This window comes from Salmo trutta, chromosome 16, assembly GCF_901001165.1.
Source record: "Salmo trutta chromosome 16, fSalTru1.1, whole genome shotgun sequence".
NCBI lineage: Eukaryota > Metazoa > Chordata > Actinopteri > Salmoniformes > Salmonidae > Salmo > Salmo trutta.
In genome coordinates this window covers 61,207,181-61,227,229 of record NC_042972.1, presented here as the reverse complement: position 1 = coordinate 61,227,229, position 20,049 = coordinate 61,207,181, and the positions used below count along the sequence as shown (strand labels likewise).

Genomic DNA, 20,049 nt, shown 5'->3' with positions numbered 1-20,049 from the left:
CAGAAACCTTTTGCATGACATGACAGTCATGGGGAAAGGCAGTTGGTAGAGAGATGATGTTTTCCAGTAGTCCCTCAGGGTTTTCAGCTTCACCAGCCCCATGTAGATGACCAGTGAAAGGTAGCAGAAAAAGTCTGAAATGCAAATGGGCTTCCATGCTACTTTTTTGCCTGCTTGCTTCTTCGCCCCATACTTATTTGTGTTAGACACGAGAGAATCTACAACTGATGGTGTGAAAAACAACTGAAAAAGCTGAAGGGGGCTGTAACCTGCAGTCATGTTCAGCTGTGGTCCTGGATTCCTTTTCGGCCTAAATGTTGGTTGAGGTGGCTCCACGTCTGCTTCGAGGACAGTGTGCCACTCGTCTGTCCCTTTCTTGGCAGGTTGCACACTTCCCCTCCGCCGCTTCTTTGTCAGTGCCTTCCCACCTCTAGATGGCCCAGGAGGTGTGGAGCCAGAGACAGCAGGGGTCCGGCTGGATGGACCAGCTTCAGTGGGGGATGGACACCTTGACATTGGGGGCTCCCAATCTGAGTCAGTGGCACTGTGAAAGAAAAAAGTTCAGTTAGAATAGTTTCACATATGAGCCCAGGTATAATAAACAGATATATATAGAGTACAGGGAACATAGTCACTAGGTTGAAGTGCTGTTCCATTTCACTCTGGCCATTGTTGTGGGCCTGCCCTACCCTCAACAGCCTCAAATAGTATTAGGGTTGAACTGGCTATTTGTATGCATAACTTATATAATATACTGGGGAAGCTATGCTAAGTACATAAACTACGAGTAAATCATCTGTTGAAGACAAGAACTACAACCGGCAACAGGAAGTGCGTCACGACGCTGGGATCAGCCTACACGCCGACGACAGGAGGAGCAAGTTTAAACCACGCTCCTCCTCCCTCTGACAGGCCAGCATTGAGCAGGAACTAACACTGTCAGAGTATAAAAGAGAGAACAATAGAATGTGACGCCCTCTTCTTCTGTTTTGCCCTGCGAGGTGTCACAGAGAGACCGTATACGAACGACATATTTACCATACACGTGTTTGCATTAATTAAAATACAGCTAAATCAGACTATTTTGTTCTATTACCAGAAACAAACTGTCGCAACTTTAACAATAGGCTCTTTCATGTGGGGGTGGGGTGGGGTGGCAGACACATGCATCTCAGCCATGCTCCCTCTAATCCACAATATGTTGATTGAGTGGTCGCTGTGTGGGTTTGCTGTTACATTCTACTCCATTCCATTTATTTTATATATATATGTATATATTTATTTTATACTTATTTTATATATATATTTTATATATATTTATTTTATACATACACACATATATATATATACACATATACATATATATATATATAAATACACACACACAAACATATATATACACACACATTGTCTATGGGTCATACGCATACATACAAACACCCCCACCCACAATGTATTTTTATATATTGCAAATAAAATGTTAAAAATCCCGAATAATATTTGATATTATTAAGTTCTTGTTAATCTAACTGTATTGTCCGATTTAAAATAGACTTTACAGCGAAAACATGCCATGCGATTGTTTGAGGACGACGCCCCACATCAAAATAATTTTCAACCAGGTCAGGCTTCGTAAAATCACAAATAGCGATTAAATATTCACTTACTTTTTGAAAATCTTCCTTTGTTTTGCAATCCACAGGGTCCCAGCTACAACATGCATGGTCGTTTTGTTAGATAAAATCCTTCTTTATAGCCCAAAAAGTCAGTTTAGTTGGCGCCATCAATTTGAGTAATCCACTCGTTCAACATGCAGAGAAAAGAATCCAAAAAGCTACCGCTAAACTTTGTTAAAACAAGTCAAAATATGTTTCTATTGAATCCTCAGGTACCCTAAAATGTAATATAATATGTATAGTTAATATTTAATTTCCATTGTAAGAGCATGGGATCTCAAAATTCTGGTTGGTTTTTCTTTGGATTTTCTCCTACCATATCAGTTGTGTTATAGTCTCATACATTATTTAAACATTTCTTCAAACTTCAAAGTGTTTTCTATCCAATGGTACCAATTATATGCATATCCTGGCTTCTGGGCCTGAGTAACAGGCAGTTTACTTTACTTTGGGCACGTCAGTCAGGTGTGAATTAAGACAAATAGACCCTAGCCCTAAGAAGTTAATCGAAATTACGGATCGGCGCTCGTCGTCCCTTCATTACATAGTTTGTCCATCTAAATTGTCAGTAGAAACCACATTCGTTTAACCTCTTACATCTAGATGTTCCGCTAGCGGAACGTCTGCTCCAATATCCAATGATGGGCGGGGCGCGAAATACAAACTCCTCTAAAATCCGAAAACTTCCACTTTTCAAACATATGACTATTTTACAGCTATTTAAAGACAAGACTCTCGTTAATCTAACCACACTGTCCGATTTCAAAAAGGCTTTACAGCGAAAGCAAAACATTAGATTATGTCAGCAGAGTACCCAGCCAGAAATAATCAGACACCCATTTTTCAAGCTAGCATATGTCACAAAAAAACAAAACCACAGCTAAATGCAGCACTAACCTTTTATGATCTTCATCAGATGACACACCTAGGACATTATGTTATACAATACATGCATGTCTGTTCAATCAAGTTCATATTTATATCAAAAACCAGCTTTTTACATTAGCATGTGACGTTCAGAACTAGCATTCCCACCGAACACTTCCGGTGAATTTACTAAATTACTCACGATAAACGTTCACAAAAAGCATAACAATTATTTTAAGAATTATAGATACAGAACTCCTCTATGCACTCGATATGTCCGATTTTAAAATAGCTTTTCGGATGAAGCACATTTTGCAATATTCTAAGTACATAGCCCGGCATCACAGGGCTAGCTATTTAGACACCCAACCAGTTTAGCCTTCACCAAAATCACATTTCCTATAAGAAAAATGTTATTACCTTTCCTGTTCTTCGTCAGAATGCACTCCCAGGACTTCTACTTCAATAACAAATGTTGGTTTGGTCCCAAATAATCCATCGTTATGTTCCATCAACGACGTTTTGTTCGTGCGTTCTAGACACTATCCCAATGGTAAATCCACGGTCACGAGCATGGCGCAGAAAGTGACAAAAAAATTCTAAATATTCCATTACCGTACTTCGAAGCATGTCAACCGCTGTTTAAAACCAATTTTTATGCAATTTATCTCGTAGAAAAGCGATAATATTCCGACCGGGAATCTGCCTGTCTGTAAACTGGGGGAAAAACCGAAAGCCGGGGGCGGGGCAGGTCGCGAGCGTAAGGCTTACTCCACTGATTGACCACTTAGCTTTTGCTCTCCTTTGTTTCAGCCAGGGCTTTGAATTACGTCATTCCTGTTTTTCCCGGGCTCTGAGAGCCCATTGGAGACGTGGGTATTGTCACGTAACAGCAGAGATACTTAGTTTTTGGAAGAGATGTCAAAGAAAGCAAATAAATGGTCAGACAGGGTACTTCCTGAACAGAACCGTCTCAGGTTTTTGCCTGCCATAGGAGTTCTGTTATACTCACAGACACCATTCAAACAGTTTTAGAAACTTTGGAGTGTTTTCTCTCCAAAGCTAATAATTATATGCATATTCTAGTTTCTGGGCAGGACTAATAATCAGATTAAATCGGGTACGTTTTTTATCCAGCCGTGAAAATACTGCCCCCTAGCCATAAGAGGTTAAGCAAGTCAGCCATTTAAGCTATGTTTTTTAAAAAAGGATTCACTCCATGGTGCTGAAAAGAAAGCTCTGCTGTTGGGACAGCTTTATGTAGACCCTAACAGTTTGTGGGCACCGTTTGTCAAAGTTATAGTGCAATGAATGTATTGTTTAGTGTTGTGTTGTGTAGTGGCTTTGCTGGCATGTATCTAAAACATTTTTGGGGAGTTTTCCCCACCAAGATTTACATGCTACAATCACCACTGGGTGGGTGAATTATAACACATCAACCCTGTTACCTAAGAATGTTAGTATTAGAATGTTAATCTTAACTCTTCCAGATGCCTGGATTATTCTTTTTCTTGGAGGTTGGCTAAGCCTCTTCTGGAGCCTCTACCTGCTGGCTCTCTGCCCCCCCCCCTGCTGGTTCTCTGCCTGTGGCCTCCTTGACCACTCCTGCTGGCCATCTCCAGATCCAACGGGCTCTTGGCTTACCTGTTGGCCTATGTCTCACCCCGGCAATTCCTGACCTTGGTTGTAGTCGTGGCTGTGTTGGGTGGTTGGACACCGGGTGATGTACTGGGTGCTGAACTTATGGATTTGCTCATCAGCCTCCAGATTCATCTGCTCCAGCCATTTCTCCTGCTTGTCTTTTAGGTACTGCTCTTTCATCCTCTCCCTCTCCTCCTTCAGTTTCTGATGAGTCCATTTTTTTAGGCAGGGACTGCTCTCTCCACTGTAATCCCTCATCTTCTTCCTTTTCTCCTCAGCCTCCAGGAGCTCCTTCCTCTTCTCCCTCTCTCTCTCTGCCCAGGTGATGATAGATGTTAGCCCTTTGTGTACAGGGATGACTGGGCGGGGAGAAGAAGTAGAGTTCACATTCAACTTAGGGGATCTCGTATCAACTTAAATGTGATGGACACAGGGAATTAGGAATAGAAAACCCAGTTGGATCTCAATGATTCTTTGCTCTTTTCAACTGAGCAAGTCACGGAATTTGTCAGTGAAGTGCAATACTTCCCTTCCCTAAGTTGAACTTGAGACCCAAATGGCACCTATTCTTTGTATAGTGCCAGGGCCGGCCCTAGGCATATGCGATCGCTTAGGGCTCCATGGCAACTAGGGGCCCCCAGACCCCCCAAAAAACTTGCCGTATGCAGACGCGTTTGGGCATGGTGTTAGATTCAAAACGGTCAACATTTTCTTTCAACCCCATGGCAAAATGTGTAGAATTGAAGGAAATTAGCTTTAAAACTACTAATTCTTCTCTCCACCCCATGGCAAAATGTGTAGAATTGAAGGAAATTAGCTTTAAAACTACAAATTCTTCTCTCCACCCCATGGGAAAATGTGTATAATTGAAGGAAATTAGCTTTAAAACTGCTAATTCTTCTCTCCACCCCATGGGAAAATGTGTAGAATTGCAGCAAACTTGTTTAAAAAACTGCTACATGTTCCCTACGCCCCATTGCAAATTGTAGATTTGGAGGAAATGTAGTCAAAAACCTGAACAAAATGTTTCTTAGGGCCCCAAAAGGCTATGATGCACTACTTTAGACCAGGGTAATTGAGATCCAGTTGAGTTTTCCATTCTAAATTCCCTGTGTACATTACATTTAAGGTGATACCAGATCAGCTTGACCATTCTGGACAGTAGTTTTATATTTAAACAATGATGCAACATGATGACTGGTGTGGAACTTATGTGTGTAGAGGAGACTAAAGAGGATGAGGTCATAAGCAGAGGGAAAACGGGTCTTACCTATATGGACGATCTTATAGCCCTCCTCAGCCTCTCTCTGATAAGTTCTCTCTATCTTTTTGAGGTTCCTCTTCTCCCACTTCTTATTCACCCAGCCCACAGCTCTCCTTCGGCTGTTTTTATAGGGTGGGACAAGGTCCTCCTTGTCATCTTCCTCCTCCTCTTCAGTGTTCTCTATCTCACCCCTCTTGTACTTCTCAAGGATCTCCCTTCTTTCCTCTTCCGCCATCTCATCTCTTTTGTTTGCTTCTATTATCTTCTCTCTCTGATTGAAGCTAAATGAAATTCCAGTTGGAATTTGTGTGATGTTACAACATTGCTGCCTCTGATGTTTATGCTTGTAGAAATTACTCCTGAAATCTCTTTCACTGATGCAATTATTTACAACCTGCACACATACAGTTATCAACAACAACAGTAATGATATTAATAAGGAAGTGGATATTCAACCAGCAGAAGAAAGGCATAGGGGTTGAGATAAATGAAGGTTCGGTTCAGGACCTAGGGTTGGGTTAAGGTAAAGGTTAGGTAGAGTTTCAGAGGTTAAGGTAAGGGTTAATGTTAAGGAAAGACTTTTAATAATAACAATGACATGTCTTACGTGGGCCAGTTGTAGGTCCACCATCAGCAGCTCCTGCAGTTGTTTGAGTCTGTTGATTTCCTGCATTTTTCTCTGGTTCTCCTCCCATTCTTTGGCTCTCTGGCTCCCTCTGGCTCTCTGGCTCCCTCAGGATCTCAGCCTTCCACTCTTTCATTATACCCCTTTCTACTCTTCTTCTCCTCCTTTCGTCTTTTAAAAGGGCTCTGAGATGGTCTGTCTCAGACTGTAGATGTTCAATGATCTTGTCCTTCTCCGTTCCACCATTCCTCTTCTTCTTTTCCTCCTCCCAGAGGCAGACTTGAAGTCAGTCCCTCTCCTTCTTCTGATTTCGGATCGTTCGATCCTTCCCCTCAACTTAAGCATGTGGGCTTCCTTCTCTGTGCAGGTCTTCTTCTCTTCTCTCAGGAACTGAACCTCCATCTCTGCCTGCTGGTAGCTGGGAGCAAAGGAATGTCAACACATTATTTAGGAAGTGAACTCAGACAATTTACTACAATATTAAAATAATAATTAAACTTCTGCTCAATTAAACGGTCTTTAATCACACAACTAACACATCTGTGACTTACAGTACGTGAATGTGATGAGTTGACTGTCCATGATGGCCAGAGGTGGGTAATGTGTAGCTCTGGTCAAGGGCGTTACGTAAAGCCGTGGCCCTTGCAGAGCAAGGGGAACAACTACTTCAGGTCTCAGAGCGAGTGACGTCACCTGATTGAACCGCTATTAGCGCGCACCACCGCTAACTAACTAGCCATTTCACATCGGTTACACGATTATCTGAGGACTGCGCCCCGCATAGAAACACATGAAAAACATATTTCAGCCAGGCAGGTGCGACACGAAAGTCAGAAATAGCGATATAAAAAATGCCTTACTTTTGATGATCTTCTTCTGTTTGCACTCCAAAAGGTCCTAGTTACATCACAAATGGTCCTTTTGTTCAATAATGTCCTTCTTTATATCCATAAAAACTCAGTTTAGCTGGCGCGCTTCAGTCAATATTGCACCCAGTTTCCCTCCATCAAAATACATACAAAATTAATCCCAAACGTTACTAATAAACTTTTCCAAACAAGTCAAACAACGTTTATAATCAAACCTTAGGTCCTTGAATACGTAAATAAATGATCAAATTTAAGACGAAGAATCGGTATTGTTTTTACCGGAGAAAGATACCAAAGAATGCGCTCTCTTCCACGCGCTTGGAAACACTACAGCCAAAATGGGAGCCACCTAGAAAAACGACCATTTCTGGCTCATTTTTCCAAAAACCAGCCTGAAACTCTTTCTAAAGACTGTTGACATCTAGTGGAAGCCCTAGGAACTGCAATCTGGGAGGACTTGGCCTTATAATAAAAGTGATAGCCATTGAAAATTGTGGTAGGCTGAATTTTTTTTGTTTTGGGATGGTTTGTCCTCAGGGTTTCGCCTGCCATATCAGCTCTGTCATACTCACAGACATAATTTTAACAGTTTTCGAAACCTTAGAGTGTTTTCTATCCACATCTACCAATTATATGCATATCCTAGCTTCTGGGCCTGAGTAACAGGCAGTTTACTTTGGGCACGCTTTTCATCCGGATGTCAAAATACTGCCCCCTACCCAAGATAGGTTCAGTTTCAGAAATATTCACTTGTGCCTTGTAATTCCGTTACCAAAAACCCACATAACTTTCAGATATTTTGAGGAGGGAGGATAATGAAAGTTCACAGAAGTAACAAGTAATGGTGGAGCTAACAGTTAGTTCTAGTGATTTTCCTGATGTATATTTTGTTTGTGAATTATTAAGTGATTATAACTCGTAATTCCGTTACCAAAATAGTAGCGGAATTACCAAAAAATCTGTAACCAAATTATTGCAACTAATTGGCTAAAATGAGAAATCATAATAGTCACAAACCACAATTGGGTCACCTGGTACTGTCCTCCCTTCCACTGGCATACTGTTCAGCTCATAAAGGTTTTCTTTCTCTTCTCTGGTCGTCAAACCAAGAGTGTTAAAACAGTCTGTATGGACAATCTTTCTCTCTCTCTTTCTCTCTCTCTCTCTCTCAAATGATTCAGTGTTTTACTGAGTCACTCTAACCAGACTGACTGATTTGGTTTCTTTTCACAGACACTATAATTGATTAACTGTCTACCTCAGGAGTCATATAGAGTTGGCTTCAGTCTCAGTGGTCACACTGCACATGATTCAGAGTCAAGCTTCCTGATTCAGAATCAAACTGACTGATTCAGGATCTCTGTTAACACTGGAACCTCTGGGCCTCAAGACCCCCCATCAAGCTGATGAGCAGTCATTTTGACTGCAACATTCTAACAGTGTAAAACATTTCATATATGCTATCGCAAAAATAATCATTTGGTTTTGTTTATGATTTCAAACAACACAATAGCATTTCATTACTTGACGTTACTGCAGGCTATATGTAAAAATGAATCACCATGAAAAACACAAAAATCAAGTGTTCAATCAATTGTATTCATGGAGTGTCTTTGTTACGACTATGAAACAGAAATCATATGTGATGTAACACAGTAACAGCTTGTTTTTATAAGGACAAAATAAATAAAATACCCCAACCACCAAGACGTGAGGTCAAATGATGAAAACATTGGTAGAACAAACATCATTATCATCAACAAGTAGCCTTGATAAATAGTGAATTTCAGCACAAAAGCAATAGTGGCATTATAATTAATATAAGTCTCAATATGACAGCAGTCAAAAATAGTCCATTAATATCAGCTTGTGTGTGTCTTCACGCAATGGCATCAGTTGGATTTCATTTAGCTGTTATCCCTTGTTCTAACAGTTGACACAATTTCTGTAACTTTCAAGTCCTTGACACATGTTGACATATGTTACACGCCTCGGACTGGGACGTGGTCAGCAGATAATAAACCTGAATTAACAGGGTAAAATGACGAGACGGAGAAACGTTACTAGTTTTCAGTAGGAGGCGTTCTCCAAGATGTATTAAAATACTGTTCTCTTTTGTTAATCTTTTTGGTTGTCAAAACCAAGTATCCATTACAACTCTATTGTTGCATTACATCTCCACATTTCATATTCCAGTATCAAAAAAATTAAAAGTCTTCAGTTAAAAAACTATCACCACACATCTACACATTCACATTATATATAACTCACTGTACTATCAGTGTCAATTTGGAAAAAGCTATAAATTACTGGAGGCCTGTGCTAAACGGTGCTACAACCATTATATTATAAACCACTAACATGTAAGATAACATTGACTGAGATCAACTAGCCTAGAGCTAGCTAGCGCTTAGAGAAGCTACATTTGGTTAGCACCAACTTAGCAAACTCTTAACCGCTATTTTTGTAAAATTAACACATTTTATTGTGACATCACATATTTACATATTTTACCTGAACTAAACTGAGTCTTTGTTGATAGAAAATAAAACAAATAGGACCTAAAACAATGTTGAAAAAAAGTACAGAAAGTTCAGACGCCATCTTGATCCCTTCTCTTACATGTAAACCATTAGCAACCTAGCCAACCTCCATTACTTACAATGGGGAAAATACCAACCAGTTTATCACTCTGTTAAAACTCTCTTTAATTGACCAAACTCATGGACAATGTAGTTAACCATGTTACCTCAATATTTTCAGAGTCATATTGCACTTTTGCACATTACGTAACTGAATTAATAGGAAATTCACATAGACGCTGTTAGCTAAATGCTAACAACTGAAAACGAACAAACTAACTGCAAAGCAGTGGAGGCTTCTGAGGGGAGGACAGCTCATAATAATTTCTGGAATGAAGTCAATTGAGTGGTATCAAACACATGGAAACCACATCTTTGATGTGTTGATACCACTCCATTGACTCCATTCCAACCATTATTATGAGCCGTCGTCTCCTCAGTAGCTTCCACTGTTGCAAAGAAAGGCAAATCCAGCTCATAAAGTTATGTCAGGGATACTCAACGAGGGACTATGTGTTCTATGGTAAATAAAAAAAATATAAAGTAAAACAAAGACAAAAAGTAATTGACATTTATTTGTGGGATGAGGTTCCTGAACCAATGACAGTTGTTTGTATTCATAAAAGTAATATAGGGTGGAAGCTATTGATGTTTTAAGGAATTATATTTAATGTAAAGTCAATTTAAGTTGGTAGAATATCACCAAGTCAAAAAATACAAAAGTAATTGCTATTGATTGGAGGGATGAGGTGCCTGAACCAATCACAGTTAGTTTTACTCATGAACGTCACATGAGGTGGAATCTATTGACATTTTAAAGCATTATTCATGCAAATTTAATTAATATTTGTAAAAAAGTAGATTTTTTTTGTAAAGTGAATTTAAATTGCTAGAAAATTCTTCAAGTAAGAAAATACAAAAGTAATGAATGTGGATTGGAGGGATGAGGCCCTTAACCAATAACAGTTGGTTGTATTCATGAAAGTCATATGGGGTGGAAGATATTGGTGTTTTTTTTTAAGTACTTTTATGTAAAGTGATTTATTTTACATTTTGTATATTTTATAGAAATACAATTTTTTAAACTAATTGCATTCGAGAGAAAAGGTCTCTTTACAGTGTCAAATTTGTTTGAGATCTCTATGTCATGTAGTTGATATTTTTCATTTACAAGCAATTGTATGCATTGCAGTTTTAAGACGGTTCCTTAACCCTCTGAGCAGAGGATAGCACATTTTTAGCTACATTTCACCTCCAAAAAGTAAATATGACACCGAATTGGAAAAACAAGAGGTTTAACTTATTCACTATCTTCAGCCGATTTAGAATATTACATTTATATATATATATACATATATATTAACCTTTATTTAACTAGGCAAGTCAGTTAAACGCTACCGTCCCACCTGGCCAACATCCAGTGAAAATGTAGAGCGCCAAATTCAAAAACAGAAATACTCATTATAAAAATTCATAAAACATACAAGTGTTATACATCGGTTTAAAGATTAACTTCTTGTTAATCCAACCACGGTGTCAGATTTCAAAAAGACTTTATGGCGAAAGCATACCATGCAGTTATCTGAGAACAGCGCCCAGCAGACAAATCATTACAAACAGTTACCAACCAAGTATAGGAGTTACACAAGTCATAAATAGTGATAAAATGAATCACTTACCTTTGATGATCTTCATATGGTTGAACTCACAAGACTCCCATTTACTCAATAAATGTTTGTTTTGTTCGATAAAGTCCCTCTTTATATCCAAAAACTTCCGTTTTGTTTGCGCGTTTTGTTCTGTAATCAAAAGGCTCAAAGGCATTCACAACAGACAGACGAAAAATCCGAAAAGTATCAGTAAAGTTCGTAGAAACATGTCAAACGATGTTTATAATTAATCCTTAGGTTGTTTTTAGTCATAATAATCAATAACATTACAACCGGGCAATATCTTCGTCAATATAAAAGGAAAACAAAAAAGGCGTGCTCTCGGTCTTGCGCATGAAAAACCTCTGGGACACGGAATGGTCCACTCATTCAAAGTGGTCTTACTCCCTCATTTTTCAGAATACAAGCCTGAAACAATTTCTAAAGACTGTTGACATCTAGTGGAAGCCATAGGAAGTGCTATTTGAGTCCTAAGTCAATGGATACTGTAATAGCATTCAATAGAAAGCTACAAAAATAAAGAAATCCCACTTCCTGGATGGATTTTTCTCAGGTTCTTGCCTGCTATATCACTTCTGTTATACTCACAGACATTATTTTGACACAGACACAGTTTTGGAAACTTTAGTGTTTTCTATCCAAATCTACCAATTATATGCATATCATAGCTTCTGGGCCTGAGTAGCAGGCAGTTTACTTTGGATACGCTTTTCATCTGGAGGTGAAAATAGTGCCCTCTACCCTAATGAAGTTAAGAACAAATTCTTATTTACAACGATGGCCTAGGAACAGTAGGTTAACTGCCTTGTTCAGGGGAGGAATGACAGATCTTTACCTTGTCAGCTCTGGGATTCTATCTAGCAACCTTTTGGTTACTGGTTCAACACTCTAACCACTAGGCTACCTGCCGCCCCCAGTAGCCTAGTCATCCTTGCATGTTCCGTTGAAGAGGTATTGAAGAGCAAAGTCTGAATCTTTAATATAAAGCTAACTTCACCGCTGTAAAACACTGTATGATTGAATCATCCAATTTTGATTCACCAATAAAAACGGTGAGCTCATCTTTTAATAATAATGTATTCATCATAGAATCATCTTTGATTATAGTATTGTTAGTGGCGAGCCGTCGTTTAGGGCAGGTGGGGCGGAGCCACATCCCTTTTGAGCCCCACGTGTTTAGCAAATATATAAATATATGTTGCCTGTTTTGCATGTTATTTTGGCATTAATATGTGTCACATATCAGTTTGCAAACAATGTAATTTAAAAAAAATAAATCATCCAGTTAATAAAGCCGCATACAGACATGGTCTCTCTTTTGCTTTCTTGAGTAAGGCAGCTCATAAATGCAGGTGTTTCAGCCTAGCTTAGTGCTTTCTGTGGTGGTGGGGCAGCCAGCGAAAAATACGGAGCGTAGGTGTTGGTAATGTTCTCTGGTTGCGCCGTGATTGGATCAACATCATATTTTCAAAATCATAGCTACCAAGCTAGCAGTCATCATCCTGCATCCAGTCAACAATCTACTGGCAAATCCTTTTCAATCCTTGTCATATGAAGAGAAATTATCAATAAAAAGTATCGGTGCTCATCAACCATTGGACATAAACATTACACAACAAGTTGGAAATCGCAAATTCAACAATGGGTGGTTGGGAAGGAATCAGTGGCTAACTGCAAGCTTAACAAAGCAATCACTAGCCTGCTATTCAGCATGACTCCTGCCGCATTCAAAACAACTAGAAACGTGGAACTGGGAAATCTTAGACTTCAGTGAGTTCAAGACAACTCCGACTGGGAAAACAAGTTTTGAACGGTCATTCAACTCGGAATTCCAAGTCGGGAACTCAGGCCTCTTTCTTGTGCTCTGACCTGAAGATCACTGACTTCATGATTCAACCTTGTTTTTTTCAGAGTTCCCAGTTGTCTTGAAAGCACCATAAATACAGAAAATGCCAGACTTTGATGACACATTTTGTTGACAAACCGCCGTGACACCTTCCTGTTCAAGTGAGCACAGCACAACAAGGTGAGTCTTGTATAAAATGGTTATATTGACTACACTCCATGGTGCTGAAATGAAAGCTCTGCTGTTAGGTTCTACATAAAGCTGTCCCAACTGTTTGTGGGCACCGTTTGTCACCGTTATAGTGCAATTTATGTGTATAGAGGACTCCTCTCTAATATAACATGTCACACATTGTGTCAGACTGATGGAATGTTAGGTGTCTCATTGAAAGTCTAACATCTACCATGACTACTGGATGTTTCAATTCTAATAAATAACAACAATCCACACCATAACAACAATATTGCTTTTTTAATAACTGCTTTTATTAAAGTGTAAAACTTTGCTAACGAAAACGACATCAACAAACATCACTGGCCTGACTTGAGCAGCTCTGCCCGGGGATGGAGCCAACAACTTAGCTGCTACCGGTCCGGTCCAGGCTACCTGCAGACCTCCTCCCAGACCTCCTTTTCAGCACCTCCCCTTAACAGGAGAGGTGGTGGAAATGATCAGAGTTGCGTTCAACTTGAATAAAGATGAGAAACTCTGGTCTGTGGAGCCACTGGTCTGAGGGGAGGACTTCTGTTTAAACCATGTCCATTTGGGGATATTTTCTAGGACAGTAGAGGTGGTGAGCAGAGATGAATTCAACTTGGATAAAGATGAGAATCTCTGCTCTGGGGAGGAGAGTCACTGACCTTAGATGGTTTGTTGCCTTGATAAAGATGATACTTGCTGGATTGAGGAGAATATAATGTTTTGTGGAGGAAATGTGGCTTGATGACTTGAAGAGGAGGAGGAATTATTGGGCGACACTTTTAATTACCAACGTAACCTCAGTGGAACTGTGGCTTCATCGAGTTCCAGCTCTAGGCAGACAGCACGTCAGGAATGCTGTAAGACATCACAGAGACAGGTAAGTATCTATATATTTACATGTGTGTTGCATGTACACTAAACCCTCACATTTGGATAATGTCACTTTTTAAAGTGACAACATCTATATAAACAGTGTAACATGAATACATGTTTAAACATCGTTTACCTCATCTTAATTCTCTTCCAGATGCTTGGCCTTTTCTTGTTCTTGGAGGTTGGCTCTGATGTTTCAGCCTCTTCTGGAGCTGGCTCTCTGACACCCCTGTTGGTTCTCTGGCCACTCCTGCTGGTTCTCTGAACTCCCCTCCTGGTTCTCTGCCCATGCCTGTTGCCTCCTTGGCCCCTCCTGCTGGCCATCTCCAGATCCAACAGGCTCTTGGCTTACCTGTTGGCCTGTGGCCCATCCCGGCAATGCCTGACTGTGGTTGGAATCGTGGCTGTGTTGGGTGGTTGGACACCGGGTGTTGATTTGAGCATCAGCCTCCAGATTCATCTGTTCCAGGAATTTTTCCTTCATCCTCTCCCTAACATCCTTCAGTTTCTGATGAGTCCTTTTTTTAAGCAGGGACTGCTCTCTCCACTGCTTATTGAAATCCTCCAACTTCTTCCTTCTCTCCTCATCCTTCAGCAGCTCCTTCCTCTTCTCCCTCTCTCTCTCTGCCCGGGTCATGGTGGATGTTAGCCTTGTGTGTCCAGGGATGGCTGGGAGGGGAGAAGAAGTAGAGTTCACATTCAACTTAGTGGATCTGGTATCAACTTAAATGTAAGGGACACAGGTAATTAGGAATAGAAAACACAGTTGGAGCTCAATGATTCTTTAATCTTTTCAATTGAGCAAGGCATGGAATTTGTCAATAAAGTGCAATAATTCCCATCCCGAATGGACCTGACCCTAAGTTGAACATGAGTCCCAAATGGCACCTATTCTTTGTATAGTGCCAGGGCCTATGTGATAGCTTAGGGCTCCATGGCAACTAGGGGCCCCCCGACCCCCCCAAAACCCTTTTTTGTGTGTGTTTTTAAGGAACTCTTTCTGGGTCTCTACTTAGTCTTGAGAGTTAGACTAGTAGATGACATAAGGTATCATTTAAAAACGTGGTTGTTACATCAGCAGTATTTTTTTTGTTATGTCAGTCAGTCACTCAATTAGCCATGTCAGCTAACATATTCTTTGGACAGTAGTTTTATATTGAAACAATGATGCAACATGATGACTGGTTTGGATCTTATGTGTGTAGAGGAGACTAAAGAGGATGATGTCATAAGCAGAGGGAAAACAGGTCTTACCTATGTGGACGATCTTATAGCCCTCCCTAGCCTCTCTCTGATACGTTCTCCCGATCTTTTTGAGGTTCCTCTTCTCCCACTTCTTATTCACCCAGTCCACAGCTCTCCTTCGGATACTTTTATCAGGTGGGAGAATGTCCTCCTTGTCATCTTCCTTCTCCTCCTCCTCTTCACTATTCTCTGTCTCACCCATCTTGTAATTCCCAGGGATCTCTCTTCTTTCCTCTTCTGACATCTCCTCTCTTTTGTTTGCCTTTATGGTGTTCTCTCTCTCTCTGATTAAAGCTAAATGGCCTTCAATAGCTCTCTTTCTCTCCTCCTCTCTCTTTTCCTCTCTCTGCCTCTCCTCCTCTCTTAGTCTGAACATTTCTTTCTGTCTGGATATTCCAATCTCTCGTTTTTGATCCTGCTCCTCTTGTTGTCTTGCCCTCTCCTGTTTTCTTTCCATCTCCAGCCGTCTTTCCTCCTTCTCCCTCCTGATTTGTTGTCCTCTTTCTATGTGTTCTCGTTCCCCCTTCAACACTTCTAACCTCCTCTCTTTACGTCTATTGAAGACTTCCCGTGCTTTAGCTTTAACATTAACTACTACATCTTTCTTCATGCTTACTTCCTTTCCTCTCTCTTCTCTTTCCATGTACTCTTCCTCTTCTTTCTTAATAATCACTTCCTGCTTTTCTTCCATCTCTCTCTCCTGTTCTATCTCCAGTTCATTCTGCCCCTCATTTCTTCTTCCTACTTCCTCCCTCTCTCTCATAATCATATTTTCTTTTTCCATCTCTTTCTGTTGCTGATCTTTTAATTCCTTCTCTCCCTGATTCTCATTGTCTTTCTCCCTTTCTTTCTCTTTCTCCATTTGTTTCTGTCTCTCCTCTTGTTGTTGTCGTCTGTGTATCTCTTCTATCTTTCTCTGTATCTTCTTCTCCCTCTCTCTTCCCTCCTTCTCCATGTCAATTTGCTTCTGTTTCCATATATCTTCTTCTTCTTGATTTCTCTCAAACTTTCTCTTTTTCTCCTCTTGTTGTTGTTGTCTCTCTTTCTCTCCCATCTCTCTCTGTCTCTCTTCTTCTCTTTCTTCCTCTTCCATCTCTATTTGCTTATTTTTACATCTTTCTTCTTCATGCTCTCTTTCAATCTCTCTCTGTCTCTCTTGCTCTCTTTCCATATTTTTTGGTCTCTTCTCCATTCTCTTTCTTTTGATCTCTCTCTGTCTCTCTTTCTCCCTTTCTCTTTCTTCCTCTTCCATCTCAATTTGCTTCTGTTTCCATATATCTTCTTCTTCTTGATTTCTCTCAAACTTTCTCTTTTTCTCCTCTTGTTGTTGTCGTCTCTCTTTCTCTCCAATCTCTCTCTGTCTCTCTTTCTCATCGATTTCTTTCTGTCTCTCTTCTCTTTCTTCCTCTTCCATCTCTATTTGCTTCTGTTTACATATTTCTTCTTCATTCTCTCTTTCAATCTCTCTCTGTCTCTCTTGCTCTCTTTCCATTATTTTTTGTCTCTTCTCAATTCTCTTTCTTTTGATCTCTCTCTGTCTCTCTTTCTCCCTCTCTCTTTCTTCCGTTTCCATCTCTATTTGCTTCTGTTTACGTATTTCTTCATCATTCTCTCTTTCAATCTCTCTCTGTCTCTCTTCTTCTCTTTCCAAATGTTTCTGTCTCTTCTCCATTCTCTTTCTTTTGATCTGTCTCTCTTTCTCCCTCTCTCGTTCTTTCTCTTCCATCTCTATTTGCTTCTGTTTACATATTTCTTCATCATTCTCTCTTTCAATCTCTCTCTGTCTCTCTTCTTCTCTTTCCATATTGTTCTGTCTCTTCTCCATTCTCTTTCTTTTGATCTCTCTCTGTCTCTCTTTCTCCCTCTCTCGTTCTTCCTCTTCCATTTCTATTTGCTTCTGTTTGTGTCTCTCCTCTTCTTCTTCTCTCTCCATCTCCTTCTTCTTCTCATCTTCTTGGTGTCTCTGTTTTGGTATTTTCTCCATTCTCTTTCTTTCTACATCTTTCTGTTTGTTGTTCTCACCCTCCATCTTCTCCTCCATGTCCATTTGGTTCTGTTTCCATAGATTTTTGTCTGTTTCCATATTTTCTAATTCTATCAGCTGTTCCTTGATTTTCTTGAAGACTTCCTCCAATTCAGACGTCTTTTTGTCATTGATGAGGGCTGTCTCCATCTCCATCGCTCTCTCCACTCTATTTTTCATCTCATCTTCACTTCGTCTCCAATCATTTTCTCTCTCTCTGTCTCTATCAAATGTTCTCTCTGGTTCAGTCTCGTCTTTCAATCTAATCTCTTCTTTCATTCTCGCAACCTCTCTGTCTAACACTAGTACATTTTGGTGAACCTGTTTCACTCTCTCATTCTGTCTTCTATACGCTTCTTTCGCTCTTTCAAATTTGATTTTGTATTGCATTTCTTTTGTTGTCATATCTTCTTTCAGTCTCTCAACCTCTCTCTCCAACTCTTTTGCCTTTTCGTTAACCAGTTTGACTTTCTCGTTCTCTGCAATACGCATGTCTCTTTCTCTTTCAAATATTATCTTCTTTTCAATCTCTTTCAATCTATCAATCTCTCGTTCTAACGCTTTTATCGTTTCTTCTGCCTGTTTCACTTTCTTTTTCATTTCTTGTCTTTCCAATTCTGGTTTTCTCTCCCTTTCCATCTCCCTTTCTCTCTCTCTTTCCCTCTCTCTTTCCCTCTCTCTTTCTGTCTCAATAGGTTTGTTGTTCCAGGCCAGTCTTGGTCGCTGATCCTCCATGACTTTCTGCCATAGCCTCAATCTCTCTATCTCTTGCTTCATTTTAAAAGGTGAAATTAGTGATAATCTATGACCAAGACATACTTTCAAAGGATTTGCAGAGAATGATACATAAAAATACAACCTAGACCTAGGTAATTGAATCAAACACTGGACAACATCAATAGCAGGGTTATTTTGATCAATTCATCTGGACAATTCATTGTCAATTAATGTATTGACATGTTTGAAAAAATTACGAGATATTTTATGGACAAATACAAACACACAACTAGCTTGCCCATTCAGTTAGCGGTTTGAGAAATTCCCGTTGCAATTTGTGTGATGTTATAACAATGTTGCCTCTGATGTTTATGCTTGCAGAAATTACTCCTACAAATGATGTTTCACTAATGCAATTATTTACAACCTGCACACATACAGTTATCAACAACAACAACAGTAATGATGTTAATAAGGAAGTGGATATTCAACCGGCAGAAGAAAGGCATAGGGGTTGAGATAAATGAAGGTTAGGTTCAGGACCTAGGGTTGGGTTAAGGTAAAGGTTAGGTATAGTTTCAGTGAGGTCAAGGTAAGGGTTAATGTTAAGGAAAGGCATAAAAGTTAACATTGGGTTAGTGTACCACTGTCCACCGTCATTAATTTTCAGCTGGGTGAATATACACTGCCTTTTAATAATAACAATGACATGTCTTACGTGGGCCAGTTGTAGATCCACCATCAGTAGCTCCAGCAGATGTTTGACTCTCTTGATCTCCTGCATTTTTCTCTGGTTCTCCATCGCTTCTGTGACTCTCTCTGCCTCCCTCTGTCTCTCTGCTTCTCTCTGTCTCTCTGCTTCTCTCTGTCTCTCTGCCTCCCTCTGTCTCTCTGCCTCTCTCTGGCTCTCTGCCTCCCTCTGTCTCTCTGCCTCCCTCTGGCTCTCTGCCTCTCTCTGGCTCTCTGACTCCCTCAGTCTCAGGATCTCAGCCTTCCACTCATTCATTAGACCCCTTTCTACTCTTCTTTTCCTCCTTTCCTCTTTTAAAAGGGATCTGAGATGGTCTGTCTCAGACTGTAGATGTTCAACGATCTTGTCCTTCTCCGTTCCATCATTGCTTTTCTTCTTTTCCTCCTCCCAGAGGCAGACTTGAAGTCTGTCCATCTCCTTCTTCTGATTTCGGATCGTTCGATCCTTCCCTCTCAACTCAAGCATGTGGGCTTCCTTCGTTGTACAGGTCTTCTTCTCTTCTCTCAGGAACTGAAACTCCATCTCTGCCTGCTTGTAGCTGGGAGGAAAGGAATGTCAACACATTATTTAGGAAGTGAACTCAGACAATTTATTACAGCGTTAAAATAATAATTAAACCTCTGCGCAATTAAACTGTCTTTAATAACACAACTCACACAACTGTGACTTACAGTACGTGAATGTAATGAGTTGACTGTCCATGATGGCCAGAGGTGGGTAATGTGTAGCTCTGGTCCAGGGCGTTACATACAGCTTGCAGACACTGAGCCTTCCTTCAGCAAGCCGCACATAATGCCCTGGACCAGAGCTAGGTTATGTGATGAATGACTTACAGACTGTTCCACATGATAGGAGGGGGTAAGAAGACAGTCCCAGTAGGAGACGGAAATTTTCCAGAAGAAGAAGAGGTGTCCATCTCTTCAGAGACTGTAGTAAAGGTCTACAAGTTTTATTTCTGGAAAATAAAGAGATGCCTTCGTTCAGCAACAATGTGTGTTTCTATGTTTCTGTCACTAGATGGGGCCATTGTACACAACATTTACTCACCAGGTCAGTGAATTCAGAAATAGTCTACACACTACAGTACTCAAGCTCTAGCCTACAACCCATCATGCATCAGCACAAGTAATATAATAATACCTCATCACAACTTCATAATCACAGTACACCTGGATTGTGTTCACAAAGTGTTTCAGGGT

The 20,049-nt window shown here is 40.2% G+C and overlaps 2 protein-coding genes across 2 annotated transcripts; both read right to left on the bottom strand.

Annotated features, from left to right (window-relative positions):
- Positions 1 to 3,906: 3,906 nt before the first annotated feature.
- LOC115151142 (vicilin-like seed storage protein At2g18540) lies at positions 3,907 to 6,771 on the bottom strand. Its single transcript, XM_029695156.1, has 3 exons — positions 6,056 to 6,771; positions 5,455 to 5,729; positions 3,907 to 4,543 (listed from the first exon to the last, which is right to left on the bottom strand). Exons 2-3 carry the CDS (start codon positions 5,681 to 5,683, stop codon positions 4,203 to 4,205), a joined length of 570 nt encoding a protein of 189 aa, XP_029551016.1. The 5' UTR covers positions 5,684 to 5,729; positions 6,056 to 6,771; the 3' UTR covers positions 3,907 to 4,202.
- LOC115149838 (trichohyalin-like) lies at positions 6,248 to 19,718 on the bottom strand. Its single transcript, XM_029692655.1, has 4 exons — positions 19,684 to 19,718; positions 19,007 to 19,388; positions 15,899 to 16,371; positions 6,248 to 6,491 (listed from the first exon to the last, which is right to left on the bottom strand). Exons 1-4 carry the CDS (start codon positions 19,695 to 19,697, stop codon positions 6,248 to 6,250), a joined length of 1,113 nt encoding a protein of 370 aa, XP_029548515.1. The 5' UTR covers positions 19,698 to 19,718.
- Between the last annotated feature and the right edge of the window lie 331 nt (positions 19,719 to 20,049).